The 21311-nt window shown below is 34.4% G+C and overlaps 1 protein-coding gene across 4 annotated transcripts; it reads right to left on the minus strand.

Annotated features, from left to right (window-relative positions):
- Positions 1-157: 157 nt before the first annotated feature.
- Sur (Sulfonylurea receptor) lies at positions 158-17063 on the minus strand. 4 transcript variants are annotated; one of them, XM_071708127.1, is made up of 32 exons: positions 16769-17063; positions 15795-15870; positions 15178-15481; positions 11318-11578; positions 11050-11152; positions 10397-10624; positions 9714-9917; positions 9487-9633; positions 9194-9394; positions 8906-9043; positions 8667-8829; positions 8287-8465; positions 8078-8203; positions 7625-7862; positions 7381-7486; positions 7019-7280; positions 6791-6928; positions 6244-6486; positions 5890-6131; positions 5537-5602; positions 5369-5437; positions 5190-5287; positions 4844-5061; positions 3872-4093; positions 3538-3719; positions 3201-3372; positions 2709-2943; positions 1693-1820; positions 1305-1492; positions 1035-1138; positions 713-909; positions 158-579 (listed from the first exon to the last, which is right to left on the minus strand). In XM_071708127.1, the coding sequence occupies exons 3-32, from the start codon at positions 15402-15404 to the stop codon at positions 424-426; spliced, it is 5241 nt and encodes a 1746-aa protein (XP_071564228.1). In that variant the 5' UTR covers positions 15405-15481; positions 15795-15870; positions 16769-17063; the 3' UTR covers positions 158-423. The 4 variants fall into 4 exon arrangements, with proteins under 4 accessions (XP_071564228.1, XP_071564227.1, XP_071564229.1 ...); XM_071708126.1 differs by lacking the exon at positions 15795-15870; XM_071708128.1 differs by lacking the exons at positions 15795-15870; positions 16769-17063 and adding an exon at positions 15661-15786.
- Positions 17064-21311: the final 4248 nt, after the last annotated feature.

Consider the following 21311-nt stretch of genomic DNA (forward strand, 5'->3'; position numbering starts at 1 on the left):
CGGTGCTATCGACAGGCCGGCCTCGGTGCCACTAACAGAAAAACACGCTCACCTTTTCTGCGGTGGTACAGTCGACGACGTGGGGATATTGGTAATTATTATCGTTTAGCGCTCTTATCCTGCGATATACCGGGCGTCGCGTTTAGATCTTCAGGTATGGATTTTGATTTTTTATATATTTACAAATTACAATTGTCATATATATTTATACAAAATTAAGATATTGTATAAAGATTGATAAAATTATTAGTCACACACGCGTAAGATTAATACAAAAAATAAAGCTTTGTCATATACATATATGTATATACATATATATCTCATAACGTCGTTACAGAGAAACTTTCCTATCCTAAAGCAGTCTTTGAATTTGTATCTTAAATCGACAGTATATATATATTTGTAAAGTTAATTGACATTTTCTCATCGTCGTTCGCCGCTTCGCTCGACCGCTTTGATCATTGCGGAAAAGACTCCATTCTGTCTTTGCATTAAATCTGCCGGTGAGCCCTCTTCGATGATTTTGCCCTCGTCGAAAACAATGATGCGATCACAATTTAACAAAGCCGCCGCTCGATGCTGCACAAAAATTAGTTTCATTAAAATGTTATTCCTATCTGACAAGAGCTTTAAGTTTTCGAGATTAAAAGTTTTAAAAAAATATTAGAAGGCGTTTCTCACTTCTTATCTAATTTATAGAGTAGTTACTGACCGCGATGGTGATCACAGTTCTGTCCTCTAAAGCGACAGCAGCCGCTTTCAGGAGCGACTTTTCAGTGGCTATGTCAAGCGCGCTGGTTGCTTCGTCGAGTACGACGATACTCGATCGCTGAAGGATCGCACGTGCCATGCAAAGCAGTTGCAGTTGACCGGCTGAAAAGTTCTCGCCGCCTTCTCGTACCTCGAGATCTACGTCAAAATTAACTTCAATTACATTATATCGTTATCTTGAACTTATTTTATCGTGTTACGTTATTTATCGTATTATTATTAATATTAATAATATACGTATTGTATTATATTATATTGCGTACTTAATCCTTCGGGATACGAAGCTATGACATCCTTGATTTGCGAAAGCTCCAAGGCTCGCCAGATTTCTTGGTCCTCGTGTTCCGAAAATGGATCCAGGTTTTCTCTATGGACAGTATAATCAATTTCAAGCTCACATATATAATTTTTTAATGAACACCGTGTGTATTACGCTTAGCGAATAACTGCGACGAGAATGCAACTGTGAAATGCCAGCCGCGTCAAAGACATTTCGCAATAATAAGAGATTTGCGACTGTATTATCCGCGCACCTGATCGTGCCGCTAAACATTATTGCATCCTGCGGTATAGCCGATAACCGCGATCGCAATATTCGAAGAGGCACTTGCCGGATGTCAATGCCATCCAACAGGATGCGTCCTTGGCTGATCTCGATCAATCGGAAGAGGGCCATGACGGTCGATGATTTTCCGCTACCGGTTCTCCCACAAATGCCCAACTGCGAGTAATAATTGTATAATAAAATATATAAAATATACGTAATATATTTCCATTTTGTTATGCATTAAAATAAAAGAAACTTAGAGATTAGATTGATTGTCCTCATACTATTACATATAATTTTATTTATATTATTATATTACATACATGTCATGCCATCTATTGTTTTTTATCTACGGGTTACTGATTTATTTATACCTTTTGCCCAGCTGGTATTTTCAAAGACAAATCTGTGATCACCGGATTTCTGTCTGCATCGTAGCGCAGAGAGACATTCTCAAAAATGATCTCGCCCCTATTAGGCCAGTCATTGGCTACCTGTAAACCTAAAATCGAGCAGATAAAATTAGCCCGTGTGCGATAAGGAAGATAACGGGAAATAACCCGTAAATATATTAGTCGACCTCGTGAAAGATACCTTTGCTCGATTGTTTAATATTTTGTACATTGGATTTTCAATAATACACGTATAAATCACTGAGCCGATTCCGGAAGTTGATTATCGCCAAACGACAGATTTTGATCGATATTTAAATACAACTGAAGTACTGAAGTATAATATCGTTTATTTGATAGATGATAACGAAAGACGGAAGATTACTGCGAGACAGTAAGTCAGTCAATATTTATTAAATAATATAATTTTCAAAATAAAAAATTATCACTTGTTTGTTGGATTTGATTTGCGCCCGTCACGAATAAAAAATTATGTAATATCATGGCAGATTAATAAGTTTCGTTCATCGATATTCATTGATATCGATATGTCGCGAGTTTGGAATGCATGTGTATTAAAGACTTTATCCGTGATGTTTGATATTAAATATATACGATACAGAAATTTAACGATGATAACGCTATGGCTGCATGTGCTTCTACCAATGGCACCACACTAATTAAAAACGCGCTTTCTCGCGAGCGCTCGGCTGCGCCGACTTAAATGTATAAACAAATTCGACAACAATATCCATCGCCCTGATCGACGCTCTCACCGACGATCTCATCGGATGACAAGAACTGAGGGGATATACTTGTGGAGTCTCACCATCGCGACTCACAGAGTCGCATGGTATTTTTGGGGACACATCCTTCACATACATCATACATCCATCTCTCACCGACAACAACGCAAGCCCCAAAACGCGCATAAGTTTTTAAGAACTTTGTAAATTAAGAGATACTAATCTACGCAGAGATACTATAATAATAATTACCGTTTTCGTCAAGTTTCTCCGGTTGTGCGTTCCTGTATGCGCAAATTCGAGCTACGCTCCCCATATATAACTCGACTTCTGCGCTGAACTTCATCATCCAGTTCAATACTGGTACTAAGAGAGCATAATTGATTGCCAGGCCTACTAGTTTAGGTGTTACACGGCTTGGGTATAATTCGGCCGAAAGTAAAGCCGTACAGATAGCTACTACCACGATAACGGCGCCCAGATAATCCTACAATTATTTACGAGACAATGAAATTCGTCTATTATTAAAATCAGACGTCTCATCAATATATGGTTTATATAATGTAATGTAACGATACATTTATTATTTATAATAAAGCTGCGAAAATACACACTGCGTATAAATATATAAACTTGATAACGCTAATTTCCAAATACTAATTACAATTACCAAGTTTTAGAAAATCTTTTAGAAATTAATGTAAATTTTTTAAACATTTATTATACTTGGCTGGTTGTTTTTACCAATGCGATGCCGAACCAACTGCTGCTGGTGTTCAGAATGAGAAATGCGTTGGTGTTTATGTCGAGGCGTTTCATCATCTCCCCCATGAAGCGATCCTCTTGCTTGAATGCCCTCAGTGTTGGAAGGCCGGACAAAGTTTCTGAGAAATATGCCACTACCGGTCCTCTCGTACTTGAAACATGAAAATTTACATAAGTATTAATGCGTTCCAAAAGAAGCGAAGAAAAATTAATGAAAATTTTCCGATTTGGAGGATAAAAATAATTAGACTATAAATTATTCGCAAACGTATTGTCTCATATTGTTCATATACGATATCGTAATAATTATCAATACCTGCCATCTAGACATTGTAACTGTCTGGCGCCCCGCCAGTAGAATTTTTGCAATGCATAATAAGCGCAACTAATTGGTACAACGGCGATCAAGAACCACGGTGACGTAATAATATTGATGATAATCACTGAGCCGCAGAGTAGTACAAAAGACGTCAATCTCTGGATCGCCGTAGCCATTTTCTTGAAAAAAAAATCAGAGGAATTAATTTAGGTTTTATTAAAATGACACTTTATATCCATTAATTGATTTTTATAGTATTTATGTAACATTAAATTACCGATTGTGAAAGTACGAGAAGGATAATTTATTTTATTAAAGTATGTCTATTTACCTTATCTATGATACTCATGTCTGCACTAAACCTACTCAGGATTTTTCCAATGAGATTATATTCGAAGAATGAGACGGGAGCGCCGAAAAGTCCACCAACAGCTTCTTCGTGTAACTTCCGTCTCGCTTTGACACCTGCCCATTGACCTGATATGTTATAGAGTATTGATAAAAAAATGGAGCCCACGGTTATGATGATGTACATCATAAAGTAGGATCTCGTCTGAAAAAGGATCGAAAATTATTCTAAGGAACATGTCATCCGCGCTTGTTATATCATTTTTAGTTGCAAAAATAATCTTTATTAGAATTTTAATTTGCATATCGGCTGGCCAAATTTCTTCTCGTAATAGTAGTAAATTATTCGACAATAATATTGATAAAATGTGCGAGCGCGATAGTAATTACAATTAATTAATTATCGATATTAACCCTTCGAGGCCACATGGGGTGGCGGCCATCCCAACAAAAATTCAGGGTCCAATATTTTTAAGATAGGCTTTATAATCAGTGTCCTTCCACCCAGGAATGCCCAGGATTCCTAGTTGGGTCCTTTTCTCGAAGATCCGTGCAGTAGAAAGGCTCTAAGCCATGTCAGTTATGTTTGGTAAACATTTGAAAATTATTATAGGGGTGGTAACCATCCCAGTATGGCCTCGGTCTATATTTCTTATCGCGACCATAAATTACAATATTTTTGTTCCTCGAGCACATTTCGTACCATACATATTTTTGAACAACACCCTTAAAATGTTTCATGAATTTTTACGTGCATTAATTAAAATTATGAGACTTTGAATTCGTCTGGGGTGGCGACTACCCCAGTGTAGCCGGAGCGTATTAAAAAAAGAGGTGTGTGGTCTCGGAGGGTTAATTGCAGATCTTCTAATCACGGATTTTCAAGCAATACTTGAATGTGATATTTTTATCAAAATTAATCGTGACGCTATTAATATCCTAAATATCTATTTACATTCGCCGGCGAATAAATGCTTTTCATTAGCCATTCAGGTAGCCATAAGTCAATATACACGCGAAGGATTTGAAAGGCCAGCGCTGATATAGCGTAAACGAGTTCCGGTAGCCATCCAGCAGCCTTTGGATACTCCATCCAAATCATTCTATTGACCATTCCACTTTTATCGTCGACTTCTAGATCGTCTGGTTCATCCACGTCTTCATCGTTCAAAGCTAAAAGAAAGACTAGAGATGAAAACAAATACCGTTTGTAAATCTTAAGATAAGAGAAAATGAAAAAAGAGCATACAAAAATTTGAAGAAACGTTTAAAAACATATATAAATAATTTCGATAACTAACTTTCTTCCATGCCATCCATGTCAACGGTAGTTTGCGATTCCATTGATAACAATCGTTTCACCGGAAGATGATGATGTTGATCCCGATGCGGAGTAATCCTAAAAGGAACGAATAAAACACTTAATTTTCGATTACTTATTTATAATTCCTTTTTCATAAATTCATTCTGTTGTAATTACTTGTTAGAACCTGGCATCAGTCGAGACAGAACATTTCTGTCTTTGCTTATTGCCGTTTCATCTGAATACCTAAAGTAATATTTTTGGGTTGTTATTTTCTCACTTTTCAATTGTATTCTGCCGTGATAATAAATCATGTTATATTATACATAAAGAAAAAAGTTAAACCTTGCAGAGAAGAATTGCTTTAGCACGCTGCTAGGCTGCCCGTTGTCGTAAGTGTTGTTCCTTTTCCTATATGCAAAAATAAAATGCAAAACAGTAAATCTATTTTGTGCTAAACATATATATAGCCGTATATTATTTCACATAAATTATTTTGTAATCGCAAAAAATATTTAAGTGGAAAATTAAAAATTTGCGATAAATAACGACAGCCTTGTTAAAGAAAGATCCATTTAAATTTAATAATCTATGAGTGAAAATTGACTTGTTAGATTTCTTGTTTGCTGATATGCGATTGCTGTGATCGCATCGTTATATACATTTAAAAGAGAGAAATAATTGTTCAAAATTTATACCTTGGTGGCACATGTCGATTTTCAAGAATCATCGGCGTGCTGCTCTGTCGGAAAATCGGCGGCGGCCGTTGTTGCGCTTGGAGGCTCGTCAATCTGACGATGTCGCGATGCGTCCTTGATCGTTTCCGGACGGTGTCCCATTCTTCCGTTGATACCGAAAGATCCGTGAGAATGTGACTCCAGTACCTCGATCCGGATAGAGTTGTTTGGCGCAGTCTTAAAGGTACGAACGCTGACGGATTCTGAAAGATTTGCAATCCAGATTAACGTTAATGTTACGGTAAAATTATTTCTGCATATAAACCCCATTAGAGATATCGTTAAAATATCTTGTTTTTTTTTTCTGTCATTTACCACATGGGCATCGCGGTCGGTGATCCACGACCCGTCACTAACGTGTCTTCTCCTTTTGTTCCTTCCAATCTTATAGACTAGTTTGATTAAGGACCATCTATCCCTGGCAGTTTTTTGAAAGTGATCCTCGCCTTCGCGCCTTGAATTCGCGATTCGCCACTCCGCCGCTAATCCAGAATCCACATCCTCGATACTGGATTTTGTTCCAACCGCGCGAACTCGACAGCCATCCATGACAATTACCTTAAAATAAATTTGTATGTGACTTCTCTGCTTCTTTTTTAATACAATAAATTATTTACATAAATTATTTCTCTAGCACATATGCATAAAGAAACTACATAAAAATATCTGTACAGAAACATACATGTAGGTAAAACGAAAGATAGATTCCATCTTTTTTTAAATGTAATAATACACATAGCGAATACCGATAAAATAAAGAGTTATAAATTAGCCATTCATGAAATAGATCTCTAACAGAATCTAACAATGCGTATAGAATAACGTAATAAAAAATATCAATATTAAGAATATAAGATAAAACCTGATGAGCAGCCGATAACAGCTCCAATTTGTGAGTGACCATAATCACCGTTCGGCCGTCTCTTAGTAGGAGTTTTTTCACGCCGTAATCGAAGATCTGCTGACCGACGTGTTGATCCAAGGCCGACAGTGGATTGTCCTGCAAACAATTTGCAATTGTACTTAAACGTAGATATTTCGTTCAGAAAGCCGATGTTGATAATTCGCATAAGATACAAAGCTAACAGACCAGGAGAATGACGTCGGCGTCGCTGTAAAGAGCTCGGGCTATGGTAACCCTTTGCTTCTGTCCGCCGCTCAAATTGATACCCCGTTCGCCAATCCTAATCAGATCTCGACCGGGAAGTATGTCCACGTCCGGTTGAAGAGCACACGCTTGTAAGACATTGTGATATCTTCGCGATCGATATGCAGACCCAAAGAGAATATTGTCCCTCAAGGTCGCATTTTGGAGCCATGGCTGTTGCGCCACGTAGGCAATCTTCAAACCTCTAAAAAGATGCGTGATATTTTTAATTGATAAAAATATATTATCATCGTAATTGGAGTCCATCATTTTATTTTTCCCTCTTTATTTTTTGTTATAATTACTTGGTCCATTCAACGCTTCCGCTTGTTTTCTGAATTTCTCCTAGAAGCGCCAACAATAAAGAAGTCTTTCCACTCCCGGTTTTTCCTACTATTATTGTAAGTTGTCCTGAAAATATAAAGTTCTTGATTTATTGTTTAACTAAATATTAATTTATTTTATTAAATTAATACATAATTTGTACATAATATTTTTATCTGTTATATCTATATACTGTTTTATATGTATCTAATATCTTCGTTTCACCTCGTGGAAAATTGAGAGCGTTAACCATTAATGTATTTTCATCAGATCCCCAGGTGAAGGTACTCGGTGTAATTTTGAGGACAGATTCGGGCACTTCCGGATCTTTTTCGAATACCGTATCGAGTGAAGAATCAATTGGTAAATCGATTTCACGGAAGATACTTGACTGAGAATCTTCCTCGTCCTCCACAATATTGCCCAGCGATCCGAAAGTTGCTACGCTGTTAATTGCTTCTACCTTGTGAAGAGAATAATAAATCGCGTATATCTGAATTTGTCAATCGAAATAAATATATTCAATAATATCATAATTTGTAAAATTTTGAAAGCAGAATTACATAAAGTAGATTTTTTTTTAATTTAACTGCCTTGATAATCTTATTGTTTTTGTGTAATTTATATAAAAATAAAAGTCAAGTATTTTAAGACCTCTTATTTAAAAAGTATACTCACGTCATTATTGGTATATAAATTTGCCTTTGGCAATATATCTGCTGTTGATTTTCGATCGTTTGGTTCGGGGAGAATATTCACGATCTCTGGAAGCTGAAAAAACTTCTCTAGTCTTGTTGTAGAGATCTGCAAACCGGAATAAGAAGGAATGTCTCGAATTTAAGGGGATTAAATTCAAAGAGTAGTATCTCGAGAACGTTATTCCTCACCATGGCGTTGATGATAATCGGCACTATCATCGGAAAGATGAAGAGCGGCATAGTTAGCTGCGAAAAGAGCGCGAGACTGGCAAAAACGTTCCCCGTATCAAGATTTCGTTTCTCCAACCAGAAATAAATTCCGAATGTGAAGAGAGATACCAAGACGGAGAAGACATGCGTCAGAAAGTCTGTAATATTAATGCATAAATTTACCTAGCTCTCTTTTTCAATTAAATTATTACAAGAATTATTAAATTATAAGAATTATCATATTATAAAAGGATTATTAGCAAACAGGGATTATCTCTCTCATTTCCTGTGAAGATCAAAGCGAGATAAAAATCTAGAAATGTGTATTAAGTAATAGATATTTTAAGAGAATTATTTACTGATGAGCGTCCAGTACACGGAGTCTTTTTTTAGCAGCTTTAATTCCTGATCCCTGGCTCTGCATATGCGATCTTCAAAAAGATTCTCCCAGGCGCGTAACTTAATGAGCCGTATCCCTTGAAGAATTTCATTAAGTAGGCGAAGGCGCGTGTCGCTTTTCTCCTAAAAGATAATTAAAGATCGGACAATTAAAGACTCAAGGAAAGGAAGAAAATTGGAAAATGTTTTACTTCCTTACCGCTATGGACTTGGAATTTTCGGACATTCGTTTCCCGAGTAGCAGCTGCAACGGCGTGACGATCAATATGCAACAAATTACGCCGATAATCGCGCTGATACCCAATTTCAAGTACAGAAGGAAAATGATGGTGGTAATCTGTATGTACAAAGTAAACGTAATGTATCGAAAACTATAAAATTATTTCGCGATGATATTTGTGCGATCTGACAAACGTTCTTCCGTGAAATGTTAAGTAATAAGATACACGAAGCACATGCATATATCCATTTATTTAAATGTCTTTACTTTTAATGGTACAGCCCAGATGTAATGAACGAACCAGAAGAAATTCATTACGTTGTATGCATCTTCGGCCATGAGATTCGTCAAAGTTCCAACGTCAGCTACTTGTTGATGACACTGCTGCTCTTTATTTTTGTCAGATGGCTTCTCTTCCTCGGCGATACTCCAAGAAGATAATCGAAGAGCCTTGTCGTATATCAGTGCCTAATTCAATGAAATTTCAACGAGGTTTATTCGATATCTCGCGAAGTTCGAACGCATCAAAAAAATGATGAAAAAGAAATAAATAAAATTACCTGAAGAGCCGTTCGCAAACGTATTCCTCCGACGTAGAGCACGTGAGTGGAGGCTTGCTTTAACGTGCTTTGCAAAATGATGGCAAGAAAAACTACTACTCCCAAGAAATATCCATTTCTCAGAATTTGGGAAAACGTCATAGCTTCCTGAAGAATTAATCTTTAGATGGCTAGGCATATTAAAGTAAAGAATAAAAATGAGTTTTAAAGATAGTAGAGAGATATACCTTCGAAGGAAAACTTTTATTCGTCACGGTGCTATTTTGCAGATTTGACGCATAATTAATGATCTTCGGAATCGTCATGGGACCCACCAAAGTCACAGCGTCGCCGAAGAGTTTCAAACCACTACCCGCCGCAAAAGTCAACCATATCCGTTTCCAGAAACATTTCCATAAAGACAATTTCTCTCTCCGTCCACGGCATCGCAGCTGAGAATTTAATTAAACTGGATTTATGTTATAAATGTATACGTAGAACAAAAAAGATAAACCACCCTTATTTTTTCGGTATAAAGCTTTTAATTTTAGCAATTATTAAAATTACTTTTAATAATTTAATGTTGACAATTACAAAATTAAAATCTTGTTGAAAAATGTAATAAATATTAATAATTATCATATATAATATATGATAATCTTATGATATTAAATGCAATCTCTAATAAATATATATTTCAATTATTCTTGGATATCTCAGTTATTAAGCCTTGTGTCCACGATGCTAGAACTGTGTCCGAGTTTCGGTTTAAGCCAATGAAACTGCTACTTTTCTGTAAGGGCTGCAAGTTGATTGGCTTAAACCAAAACTCGGACGCAGTTCTAGCATCGTGGACACAAGGCTTTACAAGAGTGGTACAATTATTTTTTTTTAAATTTTTCTCGGAAGGAGGAAGTATAAACAATGTTACCCTTTCGGTCTCGTAAATGTCGCGAAAACGTTCGAACTGGTTCCTCGTGGTCTCCTCGTCCGGAAGTTGTCCAAGATCGTGGAGTTCAAGCGGCGTATGATAACCGCGCAACAGCAGGTCAGTCACCCAGTAGAAGGTGATCCTGCTGAGGAATGGCGAGGTAGAGTGTATGTAGGAGTTCCTAACGTTATCGGGCTTCTTAACGGTGTACCGCCTGCTCTTCTGCATCTAATGACGAAACATCATCGTGGCAAATATATGTGCAGTAAGAAAATCGGCTAAAGTGCCGGGCGACGCGATGTTTATATATACATTCGATATTCTACGTTAGGAAAAGACGGAGTAGTAAAACGCTGAAAATGCTGTTTGCCTTTATCGAGTCAAGGAAGTCGTAAATGCAAACGGGGTGGGCAAGATTTTAATGCGGCTCTAGCGAGACGGCGAACATTTGCAAGTGCTTCGCTGCAAGTTCCGATACGCATTTTGAAAGGTATTCTCACGTTTTAAGAAGAAACATAATGGAAGGAAACCTCTAAGAAAACAATTAGATCGCCCAAGTCTTTTTTAGAACTTTAAAACGGAATATTTTCTTTTATGCATAATATCATCTTAAAAAATGTCTGCTTTTGAACATTAATTTGAATTAAATTTACCATACGATAAAGGGTATAAGAATCAATAATAGCTAGCAATCCACAACAAGCGGCGGTGATCCCCGTTGTTGCAACGCGAACGTATTGGATGGACAGGCCGAATCTATAAAAAAGCATTTTAACAAATATATGAAATTCAAGATAAGTGAATTATTAAATAATAATATTTAATTAGAGTGTTAATAAGATTGCCCATTAATCGAGGAGGAAGATCGAGGCATAATTTATAAGTCTACATTTTATATTAATAATTATTGGTAGTGTATACCTGCATAAATATAAAAACTTCCATGCTCGTGAGAGACCGATTATCGTAAATCCACCTCCCGACACGGCGGTACCGAAGCCATCTCTGATCTCGGTTTCGCGATGTATTATCCAACAAAACAATACAGCAATCATAGTTAAGATCGGCGACAATGAAATTAACGTCAATATGGACTCGTACAGTTCCAATGAAAGAAGCAACAGTAGTAATATACAAAGTAAAGTCCTGCTTGCGTGAAGTGGCAAGAGTGACTTAGAAAGCCTAGAAAAGAAGAGTTATTCTCACATTAATCATGCCTATCTCATATAAATGTTTACTGAATATTCCTATTTTTACTGTCAGTACGTAATTTTAATTTATAACTAATATAAATACAAACAGTATATGTATGATTCTGGAATCTAGTTAATTTTAAACAACAATATATATGCATATGATTCTCATTAAATTATATATACATACATAAGTTAGGAACACGTAAAACTTTTCGAATGTCATGGGGATTTAAGCAAAACTAACTTCTACGGAATAATCAAGGTAAAGAAATGTCGGCGGGATATCTCGTTATACGAGTATATTCTATGTATAATCACATCAGCTATGCAAGACGTATTACGTATTCGACGGGTAAACTTATATGATGAGTAGGGGATTGGGTTTTTATACGCGCCTTAACGAACCCGAATGGCCTCTGAGTCATTTCGCCTGCAATTTTCCGAGTCTATCGTTATGTCGTACCAATGACGTCACTGATATTAATTTATCTCGTATTTGCAGGTACTTGATATTATTGAATATAAGTTAAATATAAAACTGAAAAATATTAGGGGATGCGTACTGTAAGTACGAATTGTATAAGTTATACATCTATACTTCGTAGCTTGTTTAAGATAAAAAAGTTATAGCATGTCCCCTCCCTATCTCTTATTTTTATTTTTTTTTAAATAAAAGAAAATGTTCAGAGAAGATTCATTGAGGATTTTATTAATATACCGGAGATTCTATTTATGTAGCCTGATATTAATTCCATGATAATAGGGAACAGTGTATACTGAGTTAGCTAATTTGTAGACGACTGAAAGTATAAATTCGAAACAAGTTTGCTTCTGATGAATTCGATAGCAAAGCAGAAGGAAGCAATAAATCGAATAATTACTAAATTACTCTTCTTGCCATGTGCTATGTGCGCGTTGCAAAGCTACAAGTAACAAAGTGAACAGTGAAAGCCGCGTATGTTGTGTCTACGATGTACCCGGCATGTTCTCGTTTACGCTTTCTTTGGAAAAACAGTAGCTCGTTTAAGATATATAAATGCGCGAACATTCCATAAAACAAACGAGGGCAATAAAACGTAGTTCATTTAGGTGCTAAAAATGAATATTTGTTAATGTAAATTTTTACTAAATTTGAAGAAAGTATATAATTCTTTTTAAGTACTTTTAAACTAATGCTTTTTTTATGAAAAGTAAAATAATTCATAGCCTTTTAGAAATTATGTACAAATCTAAACGAGTCGACAATTTGAAAAGAATACAATTAAATATAACAAAATTTTAATGTATAAAAATGTAATGTATAAGAAATTTAACGTAACGTTTTAAAAGAAATGTCAAAATATTAGTATGTAAAAAATTTATATAAAAGAGGGAGAAAGAAATAAATTTGTCCGTCAGTCAGGGTGTAATTCTCGAATAATTCTCGAGTAGCGATCGATGACGCGAATCGGCGATCATAAATGTATAAGTGCCAGTAATGTAAATGTACATTTATTCTGGGAGAAAGAGAGAGAGAGAGAAATCCGAGTTACAACCTGCTATAAATTATTCCGGTAATTAATACGAGGCGTTTTTCTTCACGCACGAGTGCATTCCGGCATTCCGTTTCATTAATTACCCGTACGTAATGAAACCGTTCGCGGTGTCGATGAAGTACGTCGATCGCGATTAACGGGATTGCTTCATTTCCATGCGACAAAAATTTTACACGCCCCAGGAATACGCGAGCGTGTTATCATTATACAATATAGTGAATAGGTGTAGAGTAATTGCCGGGTAAGATCTGACGGCGAGACTTAATAACTACTCTGCATGTGTGTACTAAATAGTGTAATATATTGTTGCACTATATAATAAAGACTATGGTAAGAATAATAAATAATGTAGTAAAAATATCCCAGTCGTTAACAGTAAAAGAATATTTATATATTTCTTATAAACCGACACATTCTTAATTTTAACAAATTCAGAGACAATAATATATAATTTTTTTTATAGATATTAAAACATAAAAACATTTCTTTAAAATAAAAATATCTTAAACAGAATAAAATCGTATTTTTCTAATCGGTTAATTAACGTTAAATTTATTAAAATATTTGTAGTCATAGAAGTATTGATATATACGATACATATATACTCGAAAAGGACTATACCCGCATGTATCATTGGTCTTGTCCGATTTCTCTGCGTTTAGGGTACCTCCCCGCGATGACGGTGATAACGGATTGTACCAAAGACATTGAAATAATATAAAAATGGATGTCTTGTAAAAATGGATGTCGTACGGTTGGGTGTTGTGCGCATGTAATGACAGTCATATGGTATCTGGCCATATGGGATATGCCCAAAACCTTGATGAAGACATTCATGCCAGCAACAGCAGCCAGCAATTATTTTATATAATTAGAGAGCTCCGATGAGGAAGAGGAATCCGAAGAGGGATAAGGCCAGGTTAGGTCCTACGCTCTTTAATTAGGCTGCAATTAAAACCTTCTCTTTCGTACTTCTCGTGAGTACCCCCTATCGATTAATATTAATATATGACTCATAACTGTTCGCTCGGGGCCCAAACTGGACAATGGGCAATAGGCATAGTCCAAATTTGTAATAAGTATGCGTTTGTACTGCGTGATTAGTCAAACGTAATTCATGTTACATTCCTAGCAAATAAAATATTGAGTCACATTGCGAAAATACCGGAGAATTGATCGATTGGTATATACTCCGCTGTTTCTGCGAAACGTGAAACAGCGTTACTATGTGCCGTGAGAGCTTCAACGTAGGAAAATAATCAATATGCTTTTTTGAGAAGCGTTCCATTAATTATCACCAATACCCAGTAAGAGAGCAGGAAAATTATGTTCCAAGGAAAAAAAAAGACTGTAAGCTTATTTCGTTAACAATGTAAAAATTCGATATTAATATTTATCTGTTTATATACACATTTGTATATATAATAATAAAATTATTAAAATTATACATATTTGATTATTCTGATATTTGCATGAGTAAATAATACTAATGTCTTGGAAATTGTAAAATATAATTATCAAGAGTAACCCGGAAAGATGATGAGCGCGTTATGCTTTGAACATATGGATTAATTATGGATGACGCATATATAATTACTGGCGGCTTATATACAATCTTATGGCATCAAGTGGAGCAAATTCCTTGATAGAAACATCTCTCGCTTGGGGCTTGAATCATGGGGCATTCCCAAACGAATAAAGCATTTTTCATTTAATTGAAATTTATTTCAATTATGCCTGAGCAATCTCACAAGATCTTTCGCGTTTCATTTAATATCCGTCAGATCGGTTACGTACGATGACATCTGAGAAACTTCATATTAACTTCATAGTCAGTTAATCATTAATATCTCGCGTTTCCCGTAATTATATCGACATATCATAAAGGACATTTCTATTCGCTTAACTAACGCGTGGAATAATTACCCCGTACTTAAATTGCAAATAAAATTTAAATTTTGAAACGTGGATATTCGTGAATATGAATGTAATCAAAATTATTATAATTATTACAGTTTAAATGTAATATTTCTTCTTTTTGTCAACTTACTTGCCGGCCGCGCAGAATTTGTACTTGAAAATTAAAATCGCGGTAACGAGCGTGGTGAGAATAGCAACGGAGACGTTCGTCAGTTCGATAAGACAGCCGGCCGGCGAATGCGGATCATTTTCCGGCACCTGGAATACCGTGCCGTTTCCGGCTCGCCAGGACCAAACGATTCGTTTTGCGAGTGCCGGCAGTATCTCCAGAGACTTGTATCGTTTGCAGAAATCCATCTCAGTCGTATGTGTGAAATGTCTCCGATAATTTTCACACGAGATATCATTCGTTGCTCATTAATTGCTTCGTTTACCTAAAAAAAAAATAATAAAATGTCTATCAAATTTGATGGTATCGTAAAAAATACATTGTTTTTCTAACAAATATATAATTATAAAATTATAGCACATGCGTGTGAATAATTAATTACATATAAAAATAATGAGAAATAAATATTCCTAAAATGCATTTCTATAGGAAAAAATAGTGCACCTTAAATATTTTAATAGATTGAAGTAAATTACGTTGAAATATTTATAGATTTGAATAAATGTTATTAATCACATTATTGGATTTTAAAAATCAATTTTTTTCATGCTATTTTTATATCAATGTCGCAATAGCACCTCCAACGAATTAGATCTGCCTTCCATTCGGAAATTCCGCGCACGTGGATTATTTTCGTCGAACGCTTTGTGTCTTCTAAAAATATACCGAAGTGTTGAATAACTTTTAACATTCGATAACGAGAGCACGTGTGCTAATAATTACACAAAATTTTATTATTCATGCGTAACAAATCAAGAAGGTCAAGGATGAAATGAATAAAATAATAAAATTGAAGAAAATCTTATAAGCGATCTACACACGTAAGATGAGATCGCAGGATATACGTTTAAAAATTGTATTCTATTCGTAACTTTTCATTAAGTTCAAGAAAGAGAAATACGAGACGCGGATATAATGTATAGATATACTCTATTCTACTATTCTACTATTAATAAAAATTGTTCTACTGTCATCGTACATACATCAATTTTTGCTTGATTTGCATTTACTTTAATTTATTAACTTTTGGACATAATTTGTCAAATAATTGCACGTTATGTTAACGCATTCATAAATCAGTCCGCATTACCGGCATTACATTAAAGCATATAATGACATAGATATGCATTTTGAAAATTCTTCTCGCGACAAAAATCACATTAATTGTTTTATTATTCTGCAACATTTTACACACATTCTCGAAATAAATTAAATAAGATAGTTCGAAATAAGCTAAGTGAGAACGTACAAAATGTCACCATCTCATATTTTTGTAAATAAACTCTAAAGACTTTATTTTATATCAACACCTTATTATGCTCGTAATTTGGCCGTTGGCCTTCTCATTTAATTTGTTTATGTTAAGAGAAAAACTTCATAAATTATTTTTTATTTATTTTAATTCTATTTGATTAAAATACAAAATATATAATATACAAGTGTTAATCACAAATTATGTGGAATAATAAATAAGAAATAATTGTATTCTGAATTGAGTTTTCAGATTTTTTTCAATTTTAATATAAATTTATTTAATGACTAGAGACTTTACCTGTTGACTAGATTGATATCATTCTTATTTATCTATGATTCGTTCGATCAATCGTACTGATAAAGCCGACAATCTGATTATTTTCTCTCGTTGTTATCAATATTAATATTGATTCACAGGTATAACGCTTTCACGTTTCCGAATATAAATACAGGAAACTGAAACACTTGACTTCCGTTTGACACTTTCGATTGTACATGTCGCACGCGGCACTGACGAGAGACAGAGAGGAGTCACACGCGTCCTCCCTCCCCAGTGGTTCGCGTTCTACTGAGATGAGATCCGAACAGAATGCCAATGGTAATTCCATGTGTACAGTGAGTCACTGGTGAAAAAGAGGATTCCGCGTGGCAAAAATAATAAAACCGATATAATTTCGTCCAGCTAAAATTCTGATGCTAAAATTTAGAGTTTAGACACGCAAAACTGGCTTCTCGTACTGGTAAACGCGATTTTTGTCACAGGTAACATTTTAAGTTTCTTCATATGGCAGTAATATATGTACATATAAATATTGAAATATAATTTTAACATATAGCTAAATAATTTAGTAAAATTATAATAGTATGTCTGTTAAAAAAATCTCACCACATGATACATATTTATAAGAATCTAAATTCAACATAAATGTTGCTATGATATATGTATTCAAATAATGTTACTGCATTTATACAAAACAATATAAAATATTTTGAAATATTCGAAAATAATAAAATAATAAAAAATAGAAATTATTAAAGATAAAAATATATGTGCAATAGATATATATATGTATATAATTATTGTATACACATACATATGTATAAATAGATAGAGTTTTGTTACCTAACGTATCAAAATTTACGGAAGTGAATGTGTGTTAGCGAATGAAGGATCCTTTTTCGTTTTTAGCTTCCGGAAGTGGAACTTACGAAAATATACTGACACTTCAGTCCTTGACTTTCTGGAAAAACAAACTGAGGTAGACGCGTATTTTTGCTAAATGTCTCAGGAAGCCACATGGTATCTGTAGCTTTTCTAACGTAACAAGACCAACCATAGGAATTGCATCCTATTAATGGACATGGATGATTAATGGATATATGTATAGTTGTATGTGTTTTCACAAATCGTCACAGTTTAATTTTATCAGCGAAGAACTTCTGTTTTACATCTCTTTCGACAATTCCTTCGTCTCAAGCCAAACTATTATTTTTTGATGTCTTATCTACAAAATAATATTTTTCTTTATTAAATTGAAAAAATTAAATTAATATAAATTAACAAATAATTAGGCAATATATGACTCTTTGTCGGGTAAATTTTATTCAACGAAATACATCGTAACGGCATTTCGTGCGCACTATTTCGAAACACAGTATGCTCTACTTATTTGCTTATCTAGCAGATAATTAATTATTGATGGTAATTTTCTGTCTCGAAGTTCGTAATAAATTACATTTTCCACTAAGTGCATCGCGATAAGAACCATCAGCCATCTCTACCGCGTTTTCCAAAAAGTATATTACTCGAGAGTAACCAGTTTATCGCATGCATATTAATACACTATTTCTATATTCATTTTATATATTATAGTTTCCGCGGGAGAATGCGCGCGTATTACTTGCATTTAATTAGTTTGTCAAACTTCCTTGTCGTTTATAAAAAATGCGTGCAAGGTACATCATACAAATGAAATTAATTATACTTTTATTAATTACTTTTAATTACTTTTAATTACTTTTACGGCGAATGCAATCGTTTGATATAAAAATCAGGGAAAAGATTATCCATCAGCAATATCTTTTGCACTTTACATATATTTTTATACATTAAAAATGCTTTATTATATAATATTGAAAACTTTTCAATCTTGACAATTCAATCTACCACGTTTACATCGTACGACAATATGTAATCAACTGATGTTTATTCCAGTCGTAATGAGCGACGTGATTTAATATTAGAACGATATTGGATAAATCATAAATCAAATTGAGTTAGAAATAATATGTCAATTGTACACATATTAATTCCATGAATTATCTCGCAGAGTTTTAAATTGTTTCTAATTTTTGTTACATAGATAAAATGTGTTCAAATTTTAATCTTTCGAAGTATCTGCTATTCGTACGTCGATTAGATATTTCTGTGGACACTTGCTAAAATCCATATAGATATTCCGATAATCTTCGTGATATTTACAGCAATTTTAGATTCGCATTTACGTTCACGTTTGCGTTTTTTTTTTGCGCATTTAACAACGAAACAAAAGAACAATGACGCGAATTTAAATTATAATCTGAAAATATATGTGTAATTTGTTAAGATGACGTCAGATAACATAAGCGTCATAAGCATAACTTGAAAAGCTAAACAATTTTCGAGAAATCTGTTTCTTTCAATAAAATAATCGCATCTGCGTTTGTTTGGTAATGCTTCTTATGCATTTTAGCAAGAGATCTGACAATGAATATAGTCACACTTCGTAATAAATTTGTTTATTCGTTTAATAAAGTAATGAACACTAATTATTAATTTATCAAACAAATCTGTTGTTTTGCAAACTAATTTAAGATATATTAAGTAATTTGCTATTATTCTTATAAAAAAAACCATTTATACAGCATATTTCAATTTGTCGTTTTTAGCGAATTAGTGAAATAGTTTACGCAAGTAGTTATTTAACGTTTAAACATAATATACATATGTGTATGTACATATACATATAATTAATAAATATAGTAATAATTAAATAAATTGGTTATTTTAATCTTAAACTATAATTTAAAAATAGCAAGAATTTAATTATGCATCAGCGAAGACATTAGAAGATAATAAAAATTAATAGAAGAATTAATTCGGATGATAAAGTAGGCGAAACTCAGGTTTCGCACCGCGAAATCTCGGAAATTTACTCCTGATGTATCAGCAAAGCATGATGAGCGAGGAGGTTGCAGTAGGTATTCCGAGCGAGGCTGTTGCCTCCCCACATTGCTTCCTCGTATCGTCGCGGTCATTGGTCAGCGCGTGGAGGCCTGCTGCCCCTTCCAGCGTAACTGCCCGCGCTCTGATTGGCCGTAGGCGGGGCATCCTCGTCGCGCGCCCGGCGCGCCCGGCCGCTGCTCGAATACCTACTGCAACCTCCTCGCTCAACATGCTTCCCGCGTAACAGAAGCGATTTCTGAGGAATTATAGACTCGGGCCGCTGCTCGAATACCTACTGCAACTTCCTCGCTCATCATGCTCCCCGCGTAACAGGAGCGATTTCTGAGGAATTAAAGACGACTCTAAACTCGAGTTCTCGCTTTTCTCATAACCGAAAATTATTTTCATAATTTTTATGATCTTTCAAGTGTCTTAACGAATGCATAATACATTTCTCGCTATTACTTAATAATAATTTAATACTAATATTTATTGTTCATTAAATTAACATGTATTTATTAATAACATTTGCTCATGTGATATCTATGTACATATAATTCACGCGTACGCATAAGCGATATATGTGTATATTGCAAAATTAACAATAAGACGATAACAAATTGAAATCAACTGTAACTGTAATGAATGTTTTATCCAACGAAATATACTTTGTGGTTTTATAGGAAACAGTTTGTTTCATTAATTAATAAACACAAATTAAATATTACAGGTATTATTTTATAATCAGGAGAATCTTCGTATATATTGCAAAATCTATTTGATCGGTATACGAACAATTGCTGTCTTGTTGATTTAATATACGAGTATGTAATAATATCCTATCAGTAGTAATTACTGTCGCCGTCGGATCTTGGTTAAGATATATTAAAAATATTAATAGTACGTTGTTTATACCTTTATGCTAATAAACAATATGCAATTTAAAGATTTTAAAATAAAATGTTTTAAAACGTTATTGAATAAAAAAAAATCACGATAAAAACGTTTCCTGAATCAGCAGAGTCAGATCAATCAGAAATCATTTGGCGCCCGAATTCTTAAGATTTTGCGCGCTTTCTCGTCTTAATAAACGGAAATAAATAATTGCCAATAATAAAAGTGAGCAATTCTAATAGAGTAGAGCATGATCTAAAAAGTGCTTTTTAAATCATCTTTCTGTCTTTTACGATTGCCGAGATATAAACGTTTAATGAAAATGATGAGTGCGGCGAGGTGTGTTATTCTTTTGACCTTGTCGCGCTTTATTGCTTTAATAAACGAAAGTACATAATTGCAAGTAATACAATTGAGTAATACCAATAGAGCAAAGTACGAAGTACAAAGTCTTTTTTTAATCATCTTTCTATCATTTACGGTTGCCGAGATATAAGCGTTTAATGAAAATAAAAAATCGCTTGGCGCCCGAATCCTTAAGATTTTGCGCGCTTTCTCGTCTTAATAAACGGAAATAAATAATTGCCAATAATAAAAGTGAGCAATTCTAATAGAGTAGAGCATGATCTAAAAAGTGCTTTTTAAATCATCTTTCTGTCTTTTACGATTGCCGAGATATAAACGTTTAATGAAAATGATGAGTGCGGCGAGGTGTGTTATTCTTTTGACCTTGTCGCGCTTT

The sequence above is a fragment of the Temnothorax nylanderi genome, unplaced genomic scaffold (genome assembly GCF_030848795.1).
Source record: "Temnothorax nylanderi isolate EJ_2023f unplaced genomic scaffold, tnyl_v1.0 TNYL_tig0064_pilon, whole genome shotgun sequence".
Classification (NCBI taxonomy): Eukaryota; Metazoa; Arthropoda; class Insecta; order Hymenoptera; family Formicidae; genus Temnothorax; species Temnothorax nylanderi.